This window comes from Arvicanthis niloticus, chromosome 9, assembly GCF_011762505.2.
Source record: "Arvicanthis niloticus isolate mArvNil1 chromosome 9, mArvNil1.pat.X, whole genome shotgun sequence".
NCBI classification, from domain to species: domain Eukaryota; kingdom Metazoa; phylum Chordata; class Mammalia; order Rodentia; family Muridae; genus Arvicanthis; species Arvicanthis niloticus.
The window spans coordinates 30,230,715-30,252,447 of record NC_047666.1 but is presented as its reverse complement, the minus strand read 5'-3'; the positions used below and the strand labels follow the sequence as shown (position 1 = coordinate 30,252,447).

The 21,733-nt window shown below is 52.5% G+C and overlaps 1 protein-coding gene and 1 long non-coding RNA gene across 8 annotated transcripts; one reads left to right on the top strand and one right to left on the bottom strand.

The window, feature by feature from the left end:
- Positions 1-258: 258 nt before the first annotated feature.
- Positions 259-12,694, bottom strand: Klf15 (KLF transcription factor 15). 3 transcript variants are annotated; one of them, XM_076940101.1, is made up of 4 exons: positions 9,935-10,514; positions 7,890-8,993; positions 5,244-5,306; positions 1,169-1,345 (listed from the first exon to the last, which is right to left on the bottom strand). In XM_076940101.1, the coding sequence occupies exons 2-3, from the start codon at positions 8,966-8,968 to the stop codon at positions 5,276-5,278; spliced, it is 1,110 nt and encodes a 369-aa protein (XP_076796216.1). In that variant the 5' UTR covers positions 8,969-8,993; positions 9,935-10,514; the 3' UTR covers positions 1,169-1,345; positions 5,244-5,275. The 3 variants fall into 3 exon arrangements, with proteins under 3 accessions (XP_034368209.1, XP_034368210.1, XP_076796216.1); XM_034512318.2 differs by lacking the exons at positions 5,244-5,306; positions 9,935-10,514 and adding an exon at positions 12,355-12,694 and having other exon boundaries at positions 259-1,345; XM_034512319.2 differs by lacking the exon at positions 5,244-5,306 and having other exon boundaries at positions 259-1,345; positions 9,935-10,339.
- Positions 11,546-20,420, top strand: LOC143443481 (uncharacterized). Of its 5 annotated transcripts, XR_013112517.1 has the most exons (5): positions 11,553-11,850; positions 12,849-13,078; positions 14,202-14,286; positions 16,718-16,829; positions 19,758-20,420. It is a non-coding gene; the product is annotated as an uncharacterized LOC143443481 (long non-coding RNA). The 5 variants fall into 5 exon arrangements; XR_013112519.1 differs by lacking the exon at positions 14,202-14,286 and having other exon boundaries at positions 11,554-11,850; positions 19,758-20,415; XR_013112518.1 differs by lacking the exon at positions 16,718-16,829 and having other exon boundaries at positions 11,554-11,850; positions 19,758-20,413.
- The last annotated feature ends 1,313 nt before the right edge of the window (positions 20,421-21,733 follow it).

Below are 21,733 nucleotides of genomic sequence, written 5' to 3'. Positions count from 1 at the left end.
TTACTGTGCAGGGAGGAAACCACCCAGCCACTTCCTCAAGGAGGGCCAACAGAATGAATGATGCTGATCAGCCTCAGCACGCTGAAGTGCCCAGCAGAGGTCTCAAATGGCAGTGAGTTGCTGGCCTGAGACTCTGCACAGGTGAAACCGGAGCATGCGCTGAAGAGAGCAAAGTCCACAAAGGGAGATGGAAGAAGCAGAGCCCCAGAATCACCCCCATGTCCCAGGCCAGTGGAGGAATACAAGGCCAAAGAATGGTGGAGTTCTTTTTTTCTCTTTTTATTGGCAAAGTAAATATATTTTTTTATGAAGGACCAAAGAAAATATACATAATTGTAACATATGTACACCAACTTTATAGAATTTTTTAAATTTCAAATTTACACAAATGTCAACGTGTTATTAAAAGATATTTTATGTAGATGCGTACCTATGTACAGTTTATTTACATACATTCATAGGATGTGAAACAGACCTGTCAAAACAAGCTAGTTCAATTGATACTAATTTCTAGACCTGATGAGGAATGCAACTCTAAGTCAGACTGGGAGGCGCTAGCTAGTTGCTTTGCATCCACCAGACCTGTTCCCTTCTCCTCCCACCGCAACCAGGGGGCTGGTGTCTGGAGGAGGGTGAGCCAGGCTGGGTACGAATGGATATGGCTCCATTTGTCTTGCATTTAAGCACATGCGTTACGGCCTAGAGCGAGGGTGGCCATTCTCCTGGACACTCAAAGGCCCCTTGCATATGGCGGTCCTCACACCACAGCGCAGCCCTATGCTTTTGACCTACTTCCTTTTCCCAGCATGGCTTCCTCTGGGAGCTACTATTTCGACACAGTCAAAATACTTCTTCCCCAGCAATAGTGTTGGCTTTGGCCCAGGTAGGGAGCCCAATGGGAGAAGGGCAAGGACCCCCCAAACACTGCTTCCAGCTGGCAGGAAGGCACAAAGGCACACGGGCACAGGCCTGCCTGGGCCACCGGGGAACCAGCCCCCAGGGACCTTGGGGACTCTAGGTCCTCCCCGGAAAGGCAGCCATGGTGGCTCTGGGTCATACCTCCTAAGATTCAGAAGGGGGGCTGGTAATATTGTCACATCCTTCTGAAAGAGGCAATAAGTTATTGCATTTAAAAACAAAACGTGGAGCTGGGGGAAGGTAGGGCGGCCATTGCGCTCAGTTGATGGCACGCACTGCACGGCTGCTTCGTGGGAAGCGATGCACCTTGATGTGTTTGGAGAGGTGGTCACTCCGCGCGAATTTCTTCTCACACACGGGACACTGGTACGGCTTCACTCCTGAGTGAGATCGCCGGTGCCGTGACAACTCATCTGAGCGGGAAAACCTGTGGGACATGGTGGTCAGCCAGGCCATTGTGGGCACTGCCACAAGTGACTTCAAAACCAGTGCAGGTGGGGGCGGGTGGGGGGGGGCAGAGGCAGCTGGAGGGTGCCATGGGCCAGGCAAAGCCAGGGTGGATTTTAAGTTATCAGACCACGTCTACAGTTACCTAAGGAGTTCTTGGCAAGCCCCAGTGTCCCTGAGACCTCCTTGAGGGCAAGAGTCAAGGACCACGAGGCACACAGGTTTGTTCTCCTGGCCAGGGCCTACTTCACATGGTATCTGCTGTTATACATGGGAAGGGGCCTAAGACTGTTGGCCACCTGGGACTCACTCTCCTACAGTCACTTGGTTGTGGAATCCTTGGGCACTGGGTCACTCCTGCACTAGCATCAGCGGGTCAGCACTGTTTGGTCCACTGACCTCACCTTCCCCTGGAAGACATATTCCTGAAAGGCCTGTGAAGACCAGCCAGAGGTGACACACAGGCTTCTCAGACCACAGGAGTGCCTGGCTTCTCTGTTTCTTCTGTTGGCAACAGGGAAGGACCTTGGACTTGTGCCTGTCAGGCCCCGGCACCCTACAGATCTGGACCTGCAGCCTTCTGAGCTCCCCCCCCCCCAAATATACCTGCATGATATTCCTAAGCATTTAAATAGCTTCTTGGAACATCCATCTCTTGGCCACTGCAGTCCTAGGAAGAGACATCCACAGGACAGGCAGGAACCAGGGCCAGACTAAGATGCCCAGACTGCTTGTCAGTAACTTTCCGGGACCTGAGATTTTCTCCATTTGGCTTCTGTTAAGCAACAGGATCGCAGGACCTCACTACCCCACCACCACTACGTATTTGGTTCCCTGTGTCTCACCGATTCGGATTTTTCTCCATCCATCTCCTCTGTCCCCTCTTCAGGAGCCTGCATCCTACCCTTGACTCTCACAGCACCGTCTACCATTTGATTAGCTTTCCCTTTGTGGGTGCTGGGGACTCAAAGCTTGAACGTGCTAGACAAGCGTTGCCCTACTGAGTGATACCTTCAGACCCACGGCATTTAAAAATTTGTCTCAGCATCTTGATGCTCAGCTGTCCCTAGACAGTGTTAGCTCCAGGAAGGAGGGCACACCCCCAGTTCTCTGTGCTCAGGAGGAGAACTTAAGCAGAGAGGCCTCAGCGGGCACCTCAGGATGAGACAGGATTGTCACACACTGTTCACTGCATATACTCGCAGGAACACCCAGGAGCTCTAGGCCTGGCACCCTGCTTCTAGACAGGAGCCACTTGGTGATGCAGAATAGGTGGGCAGCAGATGCATCACACTCTGTTGTCGAAGGCTATGGCCACCTCAACTCTGAGTCTGTAGTGAGCTACACTGACCTCAGCCTGGGAAACATGAGAACAGTGGTACTGAGAGCAGGCACGGCTCAGGACACCAAGGACCTCAGTCTTCTGTGCGGATGACAAGAGCAGGTAGAGCTACTGTGTAAGCCACTGCCTTGCAACCCTGTCCTAGGCACCAGGGGACCTGGCGCAGAGCTGTGAACTGAGAACACCTGAGGCCAGAACAAGACCTCCTCCCTGGGCCTGGTAGTGCTGTTACTGGGACCCTGCACCATAATCGCATGCCTCAAGCAGGAGTTGGACACACACCTATGCTCAAAGAAGAACAGGATCCAGTCTCTACCCCAATGGTCCTGAGCATCCTGGGCCCGAGCTTCCTCCCTCACTTCCTGCTTGCCTTCCAGGGAATGGGTAGCAGTCCTCTTGTTATATGACACCCTGAGACGGACAGGCAGCTGAGAGGCAGCCAAGCCAGAGAACAAGCTGTTCTCATTCCAGAACCCCTCTCTGCGGCTACAGCCTCTTGGTACCCAACAAGACTGTCCTTGTAACCGGGCTGAAGATGACCCCTGCCTCACTGGGTCACATCCTTGGATAACAGCAAAAGGAGAAGCCTGAGGCAACACTGGAGCAAGAGATGAGACATCTTGGCTAAGCAGGACACAGTCTTGGGTTGGTCTGGGTAGGTTGACAGCTTGCTAAACCTCACTTTCCCTGCCCTGAGACAGAAACGACAGACCTATCTCAGAGGACCATGGCAATGAGGCTCCAGATGTGGCAATCGTTTAAGAACTGTGAGCTCCTACTGAAGGCATGGGGTAGAGCACAGGGCCTGCCTGATACATGGCAGAGACTTGCTGCCTGGCATCTGTGGGGCAGGCTCATGACTCCTGATATTGGGTCACAGAGCAGAGCAAGCGCAGGGGTCACCAGTAATGCCAGCATGAGAGCTGTGTGAGACACCAGTTGCCATCTGTCACAAAGCCATTGTTAATAGCCAAACCTCAGAAGCTGCAGGCCCTACGGCTGTGTGTGCTGTGTGCAACCTGCAGATAGTACATGGAGCATCTACTAACCACAAGGCCAGAGGACACATCCCTGCTTATGGGCAGCAGTAACGAGGGCTGAAAACGTTGGCCTGAAACCAGAGCACTAAGTTTGAATCCTGTGTCCAGTTCCTCCAACAGTGGCTTTCGGGTCCACTGTCTCTCTCTGGGCCTCCTGTGTCCAACATGGACATCAGCAGAACATGCTGCACAGGCTTCTGGCAGCTATTAATATTCACTTTAGCTGTGGCCAGTGAGATTCTTTCTGGAAGGAGCGGCTTGGCCACTCTGGAACAGGATGTTCCACTGCAGGGAACAAAGGAGGCCTATGTCTGTGAGAGAGAGAGAGGAAACTTCTAGGAAGGCGGCAAACAGCCACTTCCCAGATGGTTAGACCAGAACAGGCAGGCTGGCTTTAGTTCTTCCTGCATGCAAAACTATGACCCAACAGGGAGAGAGAGAGGGAATTTTGGATGTGCAAAAGCAAACAGCAGTGGGTTTTGGACTGGGACAGGTGCCACCTCAGCTGTGGAGCAGTCCCCTGGGCTGAGGAGTGGGGGCAGGGCAGGGGCTCGGGCAAATTTAGGAAGTTGGGCCAAGGGCCAGCATCAGAGCCAGATGGGAAGCACAGAACATGCTGGACCAGCCAGGCCCAGCTGCAGGTGGAGGAGGGGCCTCTTCTTAGAGGCTCTAGCAGGGAGGTGTGCAGGAGTGTGGACAAGAACTAAGTCCAGGGTGAGGGAGGGTGCAAACAGCTGTTAAACTTCTCACTCTGGCACTTTTCCTGCTCCAAGACAGTATTTCTCTGTGTAGCCCTGGATGTCTTGGAACTCATTCTGTACCAGGCTGGCCTCGAACTCAGAGATCCTCCTGCCTTTGAGCGCTGGGATTAAAGGCATGTGCCACCCTCACCTGGCAACTCTGCCACTTTTAAGCTGCATGACCACAGAGAATGTGCTTAACTACTGTTTCCTCCTCTGGGCTCACCTTCTAGTCTAGTTTTAAGAGTTAAAGGAACTAACACACAGCATGCTCAGAGCTCAGCTGGTGCCTTGTCAGGACTATTACCACCATGCTGGCTGCTGCTATCTCCTTTCCCACAGCCAGGAGCACAGTAGCAAAAAGCACAGCCCAGGGGCTGAGAATGTGGCCCTTTTGACAAAGTGCTTAAACGAGGAAGAACCCAAGTTTAGGTCCCTGGCACTCACATAAAAACTGGACATAGTAGGGTCTACCTGGAATATCAGGGTTGGCAGGGCAAGGAAGGCTAGAGCTCACTGGCCGGCAGCTTAGCCAACCCATTAGCTCTAGGCTCAGGGAGAGACTCTATCACTGAGAGCTACTGAGGAAGACACAAGACAAGCATCTCTGGCCTTCATGTACATGTGTACCCGAACATAGGAGTGTACACACACACACACACACACACACACACACACACACACACACAGAGAGAGAGAGAGAGAGAGAGAGAGAGAGAGAGAGAGAGAGAGAGAGCGCAATGGTCACTTCCATACCTGGCTGTGCTGTTGGAGAATCAGTTGGAGAATCAGTGGGGTATGGCACTCACAGGGATGCACCTGAACCCCCAAAACACACTCATTAAGCACATCCCTGTGACAGATGTTTGTTCTGTACCTCAATTTCCCTCTGTAGAGCTGTTGTGAGGGTTCACTGAACTAATGCCTGCATTGGGGGTGCACAGAAAAGGCTGGGACACCATAGCATCCCTGGGCCCCTTGGGGTAGGAAGAGAGAGGGGCATGGATGGTCTTACTTGAGAAAGGGGGAAGGCCAGGAGCATGTCCGGGAGTGTGGGGGCCAGAGCAGAAGGCTAGACTGGGACTTAAACACTCCAAGGTACTCTCTGCATTTAGAGGCTAAATCAGTCTCAGGGAGTAATGGGCTCTCACAGAAGGGCATACACAAGTGAAGGGGTTGGTGGGGACTCTCTGAAGCTTAGAGTCATTCCAGCACACAGTGATCCCTGTGTGTGACCTGTCACCACCACCGTCATCTCATCTGTCCTGGCCAGATCCAGAGTGTGTGTGGGTCCACCCTTCCTCCTAACTGCAGCAAGGAACTGCTGCCCACCCTACAGCCTCTGGGTGGAAGACTGGCCACACGCAGGGAATTGCAAACCTTCTATGCACAACCCCTAGGCTTCTGATACCCAAGAAGATCCTAAGGATCTCACACACTCACACAGCCAGCCCTCTCTTGAGGCAGATGCTGCATAGGGACCTTGACAGGCATACCATGTCCCTAGTCTTGCTGAGTGGGTTCTGCCTGGACAATGAAACCAGTGCAAGGCTCAGGGCCAGAGCTAAGGCTGCCCTTGAACACCCCATGCTTCCTGAAGCAGCAGTGTGGTGGGCAATGACCTACCTCCCAGCCTGGATCCTTGATCACATAGCCTGCAGCTACTGCCTGGCCCCATGCCCTCTGGAGATGCCACTTAAATGGGCAGCACCGGTCAGAGTACAGGGCAAGCAAGCCTCGGAGTCAGGACTGTTGGGTAAGGCTATTCAGTGGCTTGCCCATGAGTAGTCCCTGTGAGTGTGAACACCTGCCAGTATCCCAGGAAGGACACCTTTGGGGTTCCTCTTCAGTTTAACTGTGGGAAAGTGGAAGTTCACTTCATGAAGAGGGTACAGTGAAGAGGGTACAGGGGGACCCACCCCCACACTAGCTCAGGGCTCCAGGAAACAAAAAGGGTCAGACAGGAAACCATGATCTTAGGGTGGGCTCAGGGCCCCTGTCCCACTGCCTCCTCCAAACAGAGTCTCTTCTCTTCCTCAGTAAACACCTCTCCCTCGGGCCTCTCTGTCTGGGCACCTCTTGTTCTATAACCAACCCACTTACTATCCCACAGTCCTGCACTGGATCTACTCACTAAAACGTGGCTCAGAAAGGTGAAGACAGCAGGTCTAGGGAGCCCAGCATTTGAAAAGTTGTGAGAAGACAATGATGCTTTTCAAAAAGGGCCTCCATACCCCAAGACGCTGCCAGGGAAAAGTTCCTTTTCTGACCAATCTGGAGCCGGAAGGGAAGTTCTGCCACTGTCCTCCCCCCAAGTTCAGTCTCAGCAGGGCAGCACCTGCCCTGGGGCTAGCACCGTCAACCCTGAATCAAAGGCTGGCTCACAACTCCACCTCTGTGACCTGGTGTGACCAGGTACAAGACACATATGATCACACAATCCATAAGCAGGTATGCCCATACAAAGCAGGCATTCGTTCTGGTGGTCTAGCTCTGTCAGTCCTTAGCACACAGACGAATCACATCAGACAGAGGCATACACCAACACTGTGGCACACACCCTAGCTACCAAGGACAGAGCACCCCTCTACCTGACCATATCACCCTAAGTATGCAGGCCACCAGCCTCCTGAAGATACTGAGCAGCAGTCAGAGGCCAGGGCAGGGTGACTGCAGGGTTCCATGGCCCCCGGCACCACATCTGGCCATCTGAGGCTCCTTGTCCTGAAAAGCTGGGAACCCTGTTGTCTGGAACACAAGTCTGAGGTGTTCTGCCACCTTTGACCCCATATCACAGCCATCGGTCTTTCCTTCTGGTTGTTCTCTGTCTATGGCTTTCCAGACACACCTTTAGGTCCCCAGGAAGAAACAAGACAAAGCTTAGCCCACACTTGTAAGCAGTTTTCATCCCTGACTGGAGGTATTTCCTAGTTCAAGTCTTGGGGCTCACATTCCACTCCTAGTGCTCTGGCCTGGGTGGTTCTTAGCCAGTCAGAGTTTCCACGTACCTCACCCCAAATGTCATAGGTGTGATGGTGGTACTTACCTGGAGGTAAGGCCTGCATAGGCCTCTGGCTTGTGCCCCTGTGCCACCAAACTCATATGCCCCCTAGCTGACTTTCCTTCCACTTCAGCTCGGCCCCTCATCTTCCTTCCATGCCAGCTTGAGAGATCCCACATAGCACACGACTTACCTGGTCTTTAAAGAGACCAGAGACCAGGTGGCTTCCAGCTTTTGTCTCCCAGCGGGAAAACAACTGTGCCATCTCTGATCCCGCCCCCTGCCCATCCCTTCCTCCTTTCCTAACCTACCCCTTTTAATAGAGAAAGGGGCCTTGTCACACAGTCGGGTGAGCAGAGATGAGCCTACTTGCTTGCGCCCAGCCTGTCCAAAATACTGACCTCCAGCCGCAGCCCGGCCAGGTGCAGGCAAAGGGCTTCTCTCCTGTGTGCCGGCGCAGGTGGGCCTTGAGGTGGCTGCTCTTGGTGTACATCTTGCTGCAGCCTGGGAAAGTGCATTTGTGCATTTTGAGAAGTTCAGCTGCTGGGTTCTTGGGGAACTTCTGGCCCACAAGGAGGCCAGCAGGGCCAGGCCCTAGGGATCCTGAGCCAATAGGTTTGGCGGCAATGGGCACAGGCGCAATTCGCACGAACTTTGAGGGCAGGTTCAAGTTGGAGGATGGTACCACTTGAGGCAGGAGTGCAAAGGTCTGTCCCTGGATGTTGACCAGAAGCTGGGTGACCTTGACGCTCTCTGGGGCCTGCCCTGGGGAGGCTGGCCCTGCACCTGCCTCCTGCTTCACAGCAACAGGCTGGATCTGCAGTAGCACCGGCATGGGGCCATCATGTGCTGGCCCCTCACCTGCACCTTGGGTACCACCCCCACTGGTGCCACCTGGTGGTGGGGTACAGCGCTCTCTCCCACCAGACTCTGGATGGAGGTGGCTCCGGTGTGACCCAGCTGAGAGCTGGCTACAGGCCTCTAGGTCCCTGCTGCCATTCTCTGGGGCCTCCTTGACCTCAGCCTCCATGTTCTCTTCCAAGAATTCTTCAATCTCCTCCAGGGTAGGCTGGAATGGCCTGGAGACGTCTTCAGGGTCCCCTGACAGAAATTCAGGGAAGCAGAAATGCTCCTCCTTCACAGGCACAGAGGCTCTCCTCCATGATCCCCAGGTCACAGGGCCACTGCTATCTCCGACGCCTCCACTGCCACCACCACTGCCCAGTGTAGCCTGGGACAGGAGGAAATCCAAGATACTGCCCTGGGCCTCAGGGCCCGAACCTGCACTGTAGCAGGAACAGAAGGCTTGCGAGTCAGGACTGGCACAAGAGCAGGGGCTGGAGACATCGCTGTCATCCTCAGAGATGGGCGACGGCAACATGTGGTACGGCTGCCGGCTGGCCAGCCTATCTCCCAGGTAACCCACTGGGCATTTCGGTGACGAGAAGGTCTCGTCCACTGGAAGCAAGTGGTCCACCATGCTGGCCTGGCCGAGCCTGTGGTGACTGCAGAGAGGGAGCAAGGGAGGCCAGGTTAGAAGGACTGCATGCTGATCAGTGCCTTGCGGCCCCCACCCTCGGCTGCCTGCCCAAGGCCTCCTGTGGCCAAATGTCCAGATCCTGCTTCCATCCCAAGGGAGAATGGGGCTGGCGAGTATGTTTTCAAAAGTTGCATCACCCTATTTGCAAAAGAGCCCTCCCTCTCCAGGCCCGTTGCACAACCCAGGGCACTTCTGGTTTCAAACATTTTCCAGAATGATCCTGGAAAAGAATAAGACAAGGAATGCTCTTGTCTGTGAACAGCTGAGGCCACGGGGAGAGGGGGCCAGAGAGGGGAGGTCCTGAAAGTCTCAAGACCCTGGACCCTGCTCCCTACCTTGAGTCAAAGATGGGGTGAGAAGGAAAAAGGCCATTTGCACTCTGAGCCTGTGCTATTGGGGCTTCTGTAGGGTTTCCAGATTCAGCAAATAAAAACACAGGCTGCTTGTTAGAGGTTCACTTCAGATGTACAAAAGTGAACTTCTGTGAATGCAAGCATGTTGTCTCCAGGACTGGATGGGACACATATCTGTCTGGGCTGCCTGTGCTTTAACCTGGTAGCTATACTTTAGAAAAAGATTAAAGGCCATTAAGTGCCTGCCTGCCTACATGGTGTTTCTCCACAGTCTGGTCCTCAGACCTTTGTTGAGAGTCACTGTTCTCCATGACTGGGAGAAGTATCACATACTTGAGCAAAAAGCTCCTTCTACGGTGCCTAACACCTTCCTGCCATAATGAACAAAGTCCAGCCCCTGGCTATGAGTCAATAGAAGATCTGAGAGCCCAGGCCTGGGTAACTTCCTTGAACCTCAAAGCCTTTGGGCAGGATGGGGGATGATATCTGCCCTTGGACAATGCATGAGAGCAGAGCCTCCTGTCCTGCCCTGGACCCAGTCTGGGACACTCACCGACTTGCGAAGGCTCAGCAGATGCCTGTGTCCCTTCTTGGCAGCACACTCTCCTGGGTCCCAGGTGCTCAGCACCGTACCAGGTTTCCCAGAGGGCCTCGGAGAGTGGGGATAGGAAGGAGAAGGGAAAGCTGTGTCCTCTGAAGCCAAAGGCCATACTAGGTCTAGTGTCCAAGAAGAGTCAACAGTATCTGGCTGTGATGGGGCCACCTCTCTGGACCTTTGTCCCGCCCAGTGACCATGACTGACTGTGTGATTATCAAAATGAGGAGGAGGATGCTCAGGCTGCATCCTGTCCACCTGACTTTAGGTCCACTCCACAGCCTGGCACTTGGTACTGCCCAGCAGCTGAAAGGCCAGTCATTCCGCTACCCCGTGCCTCGGTTTTCCCAACTGTTCTATGCTCTCTAAGTTTCTGTATTGCTGTAGAGAATAGAGGCAAGATCTGAGCCCAAAGGTAATCTTACCAAGAGGCAATCTGAGTTTAAATACTCAGCTAAAGATTTAAAACGGGGGGCTGCATTTTAAAATACACACTTTTTACCAAAGCAGGGTCTGGGAAGGAATAAAGCACCAGACAACGTGAAGGGTAAAGCAGCTGGTCAGAACCCACCCACTCCATTCTCCTAACCCCATCTCATCCACCCTACTAGCGCGCGCGCACACACACACACACACACACACACACACACACACACGCACACACACACACCTTGTCTGCAGCTATAGCTGTGCAACCACAGGCAAGTGGCACAACTTCTCTGTGTACACATCTGGGTGCTGCCAGTGTGACCTGGCTCCTACGTTATATGTATACTCAACAAGGAACCCCTCTCCCCCAAATGTTTCAGATTCCTCCAGGCCTCAGAGTACTAGGATCCTGCCCCTCTAACTGCTCCAGGCCAGGCTCACTGGCACTAACGAGCCTGGGCTTTGGCTCCAAGGTCCCCCATCTGTGGAAGTCCTGCCTCTCTTAGCATTCTAGATGGGAGCTCATTATTTAAATCTCAGAAGCCACTCCCCCCCCCCCCCCCCTTGGACAAACCATTCAGGATTATATTCTTCAAGAGTTAGGTATCACTGTGAAAACTGTCTTGCATGCTTTGCTGCCCCACCAGAATACAAGCTGTCCTGACTGTTCACTACAGAGCTAGATCTAGAGTCAAAGCCTTCGCTGAGTGATTCCAGAATCCAGGAGTAAATGCAGGCATGGAGTGGCCCTAACCAGTTAACAGGATCTTAAAACGGTGCTGAGCAACCCTGGGGACATTGAGCTACTGAGGGCCCAGGGGATCCAGGACTTCCTGGACCCAGGGCTTGAAAGCCTGAGTGCCAGCGCTCAAGCCGGTCCCTGAAAAACAGCAGCACGTGGCGCAGCCAGAGGCGCAGGCTGCGTGCAGGGGGAGGGGGCACCCTGTTCTGGGCACCGTCCCCGGCAGGCCGCTGGACTCCGCCCCCTCTCTTAGCCGGCCAGGCCTGCTGTTTATCCTCCCGGGGACACAGCGGCTGTAGGAACAACATGTAATTGATAACAAGCCGAGAGCCGGCCAAGGGCTAGCCATTGGGTCAGCGTGCAAATCACGGGGGTGGCGAGTGGGGGCCGGTCTTCAAAATAAGAGTCTCCTCCCTGAGGAGTCCGAAAGCCCCAAAGTTACTGCCATTCTCGCACCTGTAGGATGGCGTTGGCTCCCCACGGTCGGGGGAAACATCTGAAGGACTCAGGCAAACGTTTGGGATTTCACCCTCCTGTAAGGTGGTAGCAAACAGCCCCCGTGTCCTCCGGGAGAGAACGTTTCCAAAAGGGGTGGCCTGCCCCCTGCGGCTGCTACCCTCTGCCGTCCCTCCAGTAATGTTTGGTCACAGGGGCCTGAGGACTCTGCGTGGGGAACCGGAACATAGGCGCAGGAACGCTGCGGGTACGCGCAAATGGGTGTGAGTTTGTGTCGTGTGACTGCGTGTGCTGGGCGCAGTGCAGTCGTGCGGGTGTCCGCCAGGTGCCCGCGCGTGGGTGCCCACCCGAGGGTGGGAAGTACGTGGGAAGGAGGTGGCTCGGATTCTGGCGCACTGCTTCAGAGAGTACCTTACCCTCCGCCCAGTGACCCCCTTCGTGTCCCCTCTTAGGCCACCGCTGCAGTGACCGACAGTAACCTCTCCGCCCCTTGGTCGCCAGGCCCCGCCAGGCGCCACCATATGGGAGCGCAGGTCCAGGAGTGCCACGGACGCGCGTGGGCTCCTCAGGCAGGAGCTGCGTACACCGGATTTGCCCTTTGCAGGCCCAGCGCGCTCACGGGGGTCCCCGCATTTCCGGGATCCCCGCATTTCCCGGGCCCCCGCGCGTGGTTCGGACAGCGCGCGCCAGGGGACCGCCCGTGATCCCCCGGGAGGACCCACGCGGCCGCGCTACATCGCGCGTCTCCCACCTGGACTCGGCGTCGCCTGGCGCGGCCTCGCGCTTTTGGCCCGGCTCCGTATGCGGCCGCGCGTCCAGCGCTCCTGGCCGCAGCCCGCACTCCCTGCGGCCGAGCTGGGCGCTCGCCGCTAGCCGCTCTCCCCGCTCTCCGGCCGCTCACGTGACGCCGCGGGCGCCGCGAAGGCTCGCAGGAGGCTCGGCCTCGGGCGCGCGCCCCATTGGCTAGCGCCGCGCGTCACGCGCCCCGCCCCGCCTCGGCCGCACCCTCCCGCTGCCCAAGCGCTCTTCGGCCTCTTCGTGGACCTGCACTGGGTCCTCCGATGCGCACGTGAGACGGGATCCAGAACCCACTGAAAGCCCGCAGGGTCCCGAAGTGCAGACCGCGTGGGACCTCAGGAGCGGAATCGTCCCCGCAGCCCCCTCCGCATTCCCAACAAGGCCCGATCTAGTAGGGACCGTATCTAAAGGGACGGATTGTAAAAATTCATCTGGTCTTTCCTCCAGCGGTCATGGTTACTCACCGGAATGAGCACTCCCTGCGCTACCCTCGACCTCTGCGACTGACAGACTGCGGAGGCTTGCTGACCACCACCTTAAGCCAGTGACACTGCAGGCACCTCCCCAAAGACTGCAGGGTGCTCCCGATCTGCAGAGGGAGTTCCAGACTTCAGTCCCAAGCCATCCTGGACAGCTCTTGCACCGGTTTAATGAGAAAGTGAAGTCCGAGAAAACACGTGAGCGGAGAGTGCTGGGTACCCTGCTGTGCACTTTAGCCCACACTATGCCTGGCTCCCCAGCCAGCATGGGAAAAAATAAAAAATAAAAAACCCGCAGAGAGCGGAGCATGGGCCTTCCTAGCTACACAGATAGAGGGTCAGGCACATCCAGGTCTGTCTGTCTTTCTCCTGCTTCTTAATAAACACCCAGGACATTTGGACAAACCTTTCTACACAGCGCTTCCTACCTGGCAGTCTTTCCCTCCTGCTTTTCCCAGCCGTCCCTGCTGTGGCCAGGATTTGTAGCCAGTGGGTCTGGGCCCGCTTAAATAAGGATCCGAGGACTCTCCAGATGAGTGTCCAGGACCCAGCAGTTTAACTGAGGGAGTCTGTGCTTAGTACAAGATGGTCATCGACTTTCTGATCATAGGCACACGGTATGCAGCCAGGGCTAGCACGTAGAGCGGGTGGAGTTGGCTGGTCCATAAAGTTGATTGATCCTATCTTGTCAAGGCAGGGCAGGGTTAGGTTGGGCCAGTACACTTCTCCACAGCCTTGCCTACCCTGGGCTCTGCATTTCTCACACACTCTGATGTCTCCCACCCCCTGGGGAGAAGTGCAGCCAAAGTTCAGAAGCCTGAAGGCAACAGTATAGTGAGGCCACCTCAGTCCGCAGGCAAGATGCCCCAGCCGTCTAGAAGCCCATGGCCAACGTAGGACAGTCTGCCTAAATCTGAGTCATATTAGACATCCTTGCTTCAGAACCTTCCCAGGGTTCCCCACTCACTCACAGAAGTATATATAACGCCATCTTCTCAGCCTCCCCCAGTCTCTTTGGGGTCACTTTTGTTCCATGACCTCTTTTCCTTGCTCAGGTTAACTTGCCAGGCACAAGCTCAGGACCTTTGCACATGCTGTTTCCTTTGCCTGGGTATGGTTCCTTTCCCAACATTCACATGCCTCCCTCCTTCAGGTTTTATTGAAGTGGCACTTTCAAGGGAGCCTGCATTTGCTCCCCGCCCCCTGCTGCGCCCCCACCCCCCCACCCCATTTTCCTATCCAGTTTAACAGTTCTGGATACTTACTATTTTCAATTTATTAAAAGTTTGCATTTTATTCTGTAAACCCTTGTCTCCTACAGAGAACGTAAGCAGCAAAGACAGAAATTTCTATGTATTTACAGCCCAGGACTAGAATTTGCATCTCCAGCACCATGTAAAGGCCAGGTAGGTCTCGAAGCTGTCTGTAATTTTAGGACACAGAGGGCAGAGATAGGATTCCTAGAGCAAGTCGACTGCTAGACTAGCTGAAATCTGTGAGCTCTGGGTTTTGTAAGAGACCCTGCCTCGATGAGAGAGGTGGGGAAAGTCACCAAATGTTAGCTTCAGGCCTCCACATGCACAAATCCACATGTGATGTGTGCCCACACATGTAAACATGCATAATCACACAACACACACAGAAAAGAAATTAAGTAGACTTCCAGGGACTTACTCCCTAAATAGGACATAGTTGGTTCCTGAGACAAGCAGAACAATTTTCCTGTAAGAGGCATAAAAACTTCCACAGAACCTTCCAGAGTTTGCCTCATGTCTGCTGTGCTGCCTATCTGCTTTCATCACCAGCAGTGTCTGATCATCCATCCATTCTCAGACAGCAGTCAAATAAATCCCAAGCCAGCTTCAGCTCCCACCACAGCCTAGATACTTCTGCATGTCCATTACAGTCCAGGGCCAGGATCAGGTGCAGCTCAAGGCATTCCTGTGGACTGAAGGATGAGAGCGCAGGATCCTGAAGACTCCCATGAGCAGTGGCACACTCATCTCCCACCAGCTAGTCAGAAAAGCAATCCAGTGTAGCAGGAAGGACTTACGTTCAGAGTCATAGCTAGGCACCAGGGCATCAGACTTGCAAGGCAGGCTCTCCCCAATGCTACATTTCCACCCTTACTAGGGAGGAGGAAAAGAAAACCCTTGAGGCACAAGTGGCTAGGCCTGGACCCACAGACTTCTCTAAGGCTGGTGGCTAGCATTTCCAGTCCCTTGAGGTGGGAAAAGAGGCCAGGCCCCACCCTATGGGATAAAAATGCCCAAGGTCAGGCCACCCTAGAAAGCGTCACCCCCTACAAACACTATATAAAGCCTGCCTCCTGCTCAGTTCTTTGCTGCTTCTTTCTCACCCAGGCAGAAGCAGCTACTCTCTTGTGTCTTTTCCCACCAAAAAATCTGTTGTGTGAGGTTTGTTGTGCGACGTGACTTTGTGCTATTCCGAAGCTTCCAACTCTCAGGATACCTTTCCTCTTACAGCTGTAGTGTGTATTGGGGAAACCTTTCCCCTCAGAGCTATTACACAGTAGAAACTCTTCAAGGGAGGCCCAGAGGGGGGCAGAGACAGCACCAGACATCCCAGAAACAGCCATCTGTTCAAAGAAATGCCTGATTAAATGCCTAGTCTTTGGGACCATTTTAAACTTATAGAACAAACTTTTGGTACTGGAGGGATTTATCTTTCTGTAAATTTGCAGGATTTTGTTTTTTGTTTGTTTGTTTGAAACAAGGTATTGCTGTGGATCCCAGGCTGGTCTTGAGCTCACAATCTTCCTAGCTCAGCCTCCCAGAGTGCTCAAACCACACCAGGGCCTAATTGTGTTCTCATTTTTTAAAGCTGAATTTTTTTTAAAAAAAGATTTATTATATTTACTTATGTGTATGAGTGTTCTGTATGTGCGCCACACATATGTGGTGCTGGAAGAGGCCAGAAAGGGGCGTCAGATCCCTGGAGCTGAAGTTACAGATGGTTGTTGGGAAGTGGGTGCTGGGAATCAAACCTATGTCCTCTGCAAGAGTAGTCTATGCTTTTAAACTCTGAGCCATCTCTCTAGCCTTAGGTATTTTAATTTTAAATACCCTTCTAATAAAAAGACTTACATTGCTTTTTAAAAGAAATACAATGGATATAAATATTATTTGAATGTCATCTGGCTTTGCCTGTAAAACCGTCTGGTACTGGGTCCTTTGGGGGGCGGGGTTGATATTTTTCCTACCAGATATCACACATTTAATCAAGATACATTTGATTTTAGATTCCTTCTCTCTTTTTTATTCCTGCTTTGGAATTGCGGCATCTTCCCTCCCCTTAATAGTTGCTATTAAATCTGGGGCATCGTATATTCAAGGTAAGCCTCTGCTACTGAGCCCGAAAAACAGACGTCTTTCTCATTGCCGGGCATATTCTTCTATTATTTTCCTCTTTGCTGAGATAGGTTCATCGGTGGATTCCTCCTTTCAACCTCTACTCAAGTGTCACTTTAGCTCATGGCTTCCTCTGTCACCTGGTCTGAAACTGTGTCTGAGCTGCTGTCTGATCCCTGGCCTTGGTTCATTTTATTTCACAGTTCTGTTTTTCATTTTTAATTTTTTTTTACTCATGTGTTATTGTCTATCTCTCCCACAAGCCAACAAGCTCATTAAGATCATGGATTTGGACTGGAGCTAGAAGTCTTGCCTGACTTGTACTAGGGCCTGGGTTTGATCTCCCAGCGCAGCACACGCGCGTGCGAACACATATGCATAGATTGTAAAATAAAGGGTGTGTATCATGTATTGGCATTCTCTCAGTTAACTTAGCTTCATCTCCTCTCCCATGCACGTGACCCAGCTCCACATGCACCCCAAGACCTGCAGCACCCCGGCTGCTGACAATGAGGCCCCCATCCTGCTGGCATCCCAGCTAGCTTCTTCCCACAGAGGCAGACTCTGAAGCAATGCAGGTGGGTTCTGCAAGAGTCCCATGGGGTGCCGGCTGGGGCTTGTTTTGTGTGGGATGTCTGCTTCCCTGGAAGCTGGCTTACTTACAGCACGAACAAGCATGACGCTACAAGTCTAGGACGAGGCATCACAGGGACAGCTTCCCGAGACCTTCCTCCTTGGCTTGAACACATGAGTCCCAGCCTCGGAGGTAACCGAAAAACAGAAGTCTTTCTCATTGTCTCCTGGATAGTCAGTCTTCCTTGTGTTTGTCTGTGTCCCGGTCTCTTCTTGTAAGAATTCCAATCCAATGACTTAGTCTTGGTTTAACTCCATCTTTGAAGGCCCTGTCTGCAGAACACAGGCTTTCTGAAGGACTGGAGTGTAGCACTATGACATAAGCACTGGGAGAAACACCATTCAGCCCATGACCCTTGGGTGCCTTGGGGGAAACAGCCATCCTAGAGCTGTCTTATCTGGAGCCATTTTCAGTAACCCCCATCCAGTTACTCAGGAGAGGTTGAGGCCACATTGCACCCTGACAGCCCCCACCCTCACATGGCCCACGTGGGTTGGCAACCCAAGGGTCTTGCTGGCTGGAAGCTCTTGGCCCACAGCCACAAAACAAGCCCCAGTTCAAGTTACCCTGATATTCAAGGCTGTGCTCAGTTGCATCCTTGCCAAGTGGCCTCTTGCTCCCACTTGTCCCACCTCAAGGAGGACAGTTGACAAGGGTCTCATTTCAAACCCTGCTCCCAGGCCTTGGGTGTGTGATTCTAGGTAAGTTGTGTTCATTCCTATCTGAAAATGAGGATACTCCTGAGGTACGGGCCATGGAGGCTGGGGAAGTATTGCCAATCAGAACCTTAGGTATCCCCACCTCTGGGTCCCACACAGCCTCCCTTGCATGGCTCTCCTGGCTTCCCAGCTGGGAACAGAGCTTGGGTGCTGCCTGACTGTTCCTGCTGAGTGTAGGAATCTCACACAGCTAATGGAGCTGTGATGCTGGGGTTCCTGCTCAACGCTCTCCAGTCTGCAGTGAGGGGCAGCCCTTGTATCAGACCTGCATCCCGGCCTGGGATGGTTTCTGTTACAGTTCCTCTCTGCTGTGTCTCCCAGACACTGCCTCTGTAAACCCCTCCAAGTCCTTGCTTTGGGGCATCTGCTTCTGAGGTCATATGTCACTCATGTGCATACACTTGCTGACATCATCTGTGCTTGATAAATGAGCAATTATCATGCCAAATAGAAATAAAATATATACTGAAAAAATAGCTTTACCAATAAGTTACTGAATCTACTTCTATAGGCAATGAGATTACAAAGATTTATTTTGATTTTACATTTATGAGTGTTTTACTTGCATGTATGTTTATGCACCAGGTGCATACAGTGCCTACAGGGGCTGGAAATGGTCATCAGAGCCCCTGAAACTGGAGTTTACAGATGTTGTGAGCCTCCATGTGGGTGCAGAGAATTGAACCCAAGTTCTCTGCAGAAGGCTTAAGGGCCTGGAGCGTGCTCCACTTCTGCTGGCCGCAGGCCCTTTGCACCTCTGCTTCCTCTTCCCAGTCGCCTCTACATTCCTTAGGTCAGAGTTCACAGGTTTCCCCAACCTCCTTCACAACCGGTACCTCTCTAAGCATTTCTCAAGGTTTGTAATGATCCGTTAATTAGTGTGTTCATTAATTAATGCTTGTCTCCCACAGTAAGCATTGCCAATTCTGCTCATTCTTCTTTTCCAAGAACTTCTAGTTCTTAGCGGAATGACCCCAGGAAAGACTGTGTCTCTCCATGTTCCCCATAGCTGGCCAGAGAACCCTGCAGAAGCGAGGTGTGGAAGCTCTGCCTCAGCTTCCTTATGCTTCTTCCCAATGTCAGGACAGGGAGAACCCTCATGGGCAAGGCAGACAAGGCCATTGTCTGAGGAGGGGAGGCAGGGGTAGAAGACCCCAGAGAGTTCCCCAGTGCCTTTACTTCACCAGGTGGGCTCTCAGCAGAGGAAGTGACAGAGACACTGATATGTTTAAGCCAACATTGCTTTCAGTCTGTGGCAAATGTTGCTCCTCTACCGGTGGGTCTAGACCTGTTACCCATGAAGGGCTAATGGCCACCAGTAATCTCTGAGGCTTAGGGATTTGACTCGGGATACTTGGCTTGGGATGGCTTGAGTGGCACCTAATAGAGCTTTGACTTTGGACCCTTTCCCAAGCTACGGAACTGCAGTCTGGTGCTCTCTTGGTACTGGGCAGCAGCCATGACCACAGCTCCCAGTCATCTGCTTGCCACAGTCAGTGAGTGCAGGGGGCTAGGTGTAAGGTGCTGTGTGCAAGGTGATTTATGCAGGGTGCTACATGCAGGATCCAGGTACCCTGTATAAGATGCACCGGTACAGGTGCCGCAGGGTGTTGTGTGCAGAGTACTGAGTACAGGTACTGTGTGCAGGGTACTGTGCTATGCTGCTGAGTGAGACTGCTCCATATATGAGGTGTATTGAATGCACGTTGTACTCATGGCGAGTCTGTCAGGAAGGGATCCTGTGTGTCTGAAGAGTGTTTGCACACGAGGGGCCACGTCTGTTTTCTAGTCATTTCACATCCAACCTTGCAGTGTGGGCTGCACATTGCAGGGCAGTGGTGCAGTCAAATGCCCTGCAGTGGTGGAGACTCTTTTTCTCCGCTCTGGAGAGGGTAGGGGATGGGAGCTGAGTGGCCCACTGAGCTGTTCTGGCAGGGCAGACAGGAGGTATGTGGCTCAGCTTCAGGCCACTGTTGCAGCATGTCTCTCTGAGGAGGTTGTATGAGCCTCCAGCTGACACAGTAGGTCCCACTCCAGAGCACCCATTGTATGCCAGGCAAAGGGCCAAGAGCCAACACAGGTGTGTCCTATGTGCCAGCTCTGCCCCAGTGCTGGACAAATTCTGGCTCACTTCTCCCACCCATTGTCTCTAGGAGGTCAGTGCTGTCCTATGGCCATGTGCATAAGAGTCCATAGGAGAAGCTGGTGCCATCGGGACAAGAGTGAACTGCTGTCTGGGTAAATTGTGACACACCATGAAAATTCAGGGTCTGCTTGAGGACTCACACAGCAATGACATGGAGTTGACAGGAGAAGAATCCTGAGCCCAGACCTGCTTGACCTATTGGGGAGGAGCTGAAGTTCTGATCAGAGGTGAAGATGGATCCAAATGCTACCCTCCCAAGCCACATCACATGGGCCTCACTTGGTGTCGGGGAGTCAAATCTCAGGCTGAAGTTCTGACCCATGGTGTCTAGGCCACCTGCTCTGTAAGCCTATTGGAGTAAAGTGCTGCCATTTTCATCAAATCAGCTGTGGCAGCCTGCAGAAGATCACCACGGTGTCGGGCTTGTTGCCTCAGAAGGGCTGAGGGTCATGGGGCCCTTGCCTGAGCAGCCAGGCAGACCTCCCATCCAGTGGCCTGGGGAGTAAATGTAGGTGGAGAAGGATTGGGGGAGGGTCTCCATCTATGTAGCCATTTGGGAATTATCATCTCTGATGGACACAGACCTTTAAAATTAAACACACCTAATAGACACCTTTAAACTGGCTGCTTTAAGGTCACCCATGATCCTGCCTGTAACCTTTTATCCATACTCTGTAAGGAACCCAAATAAACTCCTTGAATCTCCCAGCTGGACTTTGGTGCTACCACACCTCAGCGGATTGTTGAGACCTTAAGAGGGAAGGGTAGATGCTGTTTACCTCTTTGTGGAAAGAATTTTATCAAGGGCGATTCACAAAGAGCCATTATGGCCCTGTACAGTATTTTGAGGGGGCCTGGACATGGCAGCCCCTCTTCTTACTTCCAGCCCTGCACTAGCTACCTCTCCAATCCTAGGGAAAGTCCCAGGTCACTTGACAAGTCCTGAGGGAAATGCTGGCCCAGGTACAGGAGGGACTGGGTGTGCAGGTCTTTCCTTGCTCAGAGAGGCTTTAACCTCACTCTTTGTCAAAGGAACACAAAACAAGACACTCTAAGTAGTGCTTTTAAAATTACGATGCTGGAAAGAGGTTAAACTGGTGTCTCCACAACCCACCTCAGCTGTGCATGTAGCTGCCACAAGGCTACTCAGGAACCCTCTCAAGAAATGACCAGGTGTTCTATTGGATTTCCAGCAAACATATTTCCCCCCACCACTTGAGAAATATCAGCAGCTCATCAAAAATAAAATCAAAAGTCAAAAGCAACCCACCAACCAAAACCCCCAACTGAACAGCAACAAAACCCTTCATCATCAACGATGTCATCACGCACCATCTGTGCAGTGGAAAATGGCTTGCCACCTCAAATGATTTTTGTTTTGTTTCAAAACCATGAGGGTGGGATTCAGGGTCCCACAAATGTTAAGCAGCCACTCATGTGGCTTGAGCCACATCCCAAGTCCTTATGAGTCAACTTAAATAAAAACTTAAAAAGACTACTTTATGAGGCTTAAAGTGGACAAAAAAAAAAAAAAAAAAAAAAAAAAAAAAATGTGATCCTGGCCTGAGTGCATCCCTGTAATCTTCACAAGTGGGAGGGGAGGCTGAGGCAGGAAGATTGCTGAGAGCTCAAGGCCAGGGCTACTATCAAGATCTTGTCTCAAAAGAGGAAAAGAGGGAGGGGGAGGGGAGAGGCAGGAAGAGAAAGAACTGTGACTCAAAACTCAGCAAAATAAGTACCAGAGACTTTAACCAACGTTTACCCAGAGCACTGGGACCCTGACTTACCTTTCTAGCACCTACAGTCACATTCTAGATTTTTCTATAGTGGTCATGCATTAGTTTTATAATCAAAACAAAACAATTTTTACTAGTTTTTAAAAATTGCGTAACTTAGGATGTTATTTTAAAATAGTACTTTTTATGTGTGTAAAAGTAAATATTGCTTGGCCTGGTACCATACACCTGAAGTCCTGTAGTCAGA

Coding starts and splice junctions, on each gene's coding strand:
- Klf15 (XM_034512318.2), bottom strand. CDS start 8,968: ATGGTGGACCACTTGCTTCCAGTGGACGAGACCTTCTCGTCACCGAAA. Junction 1,346..7,889: donor TGGCCGGGCTGCGGCTGGAG/GTCAGTATTTTG, acceptor CATGTCCCACAG/GTTTTCCCGCTCAGATGAGT.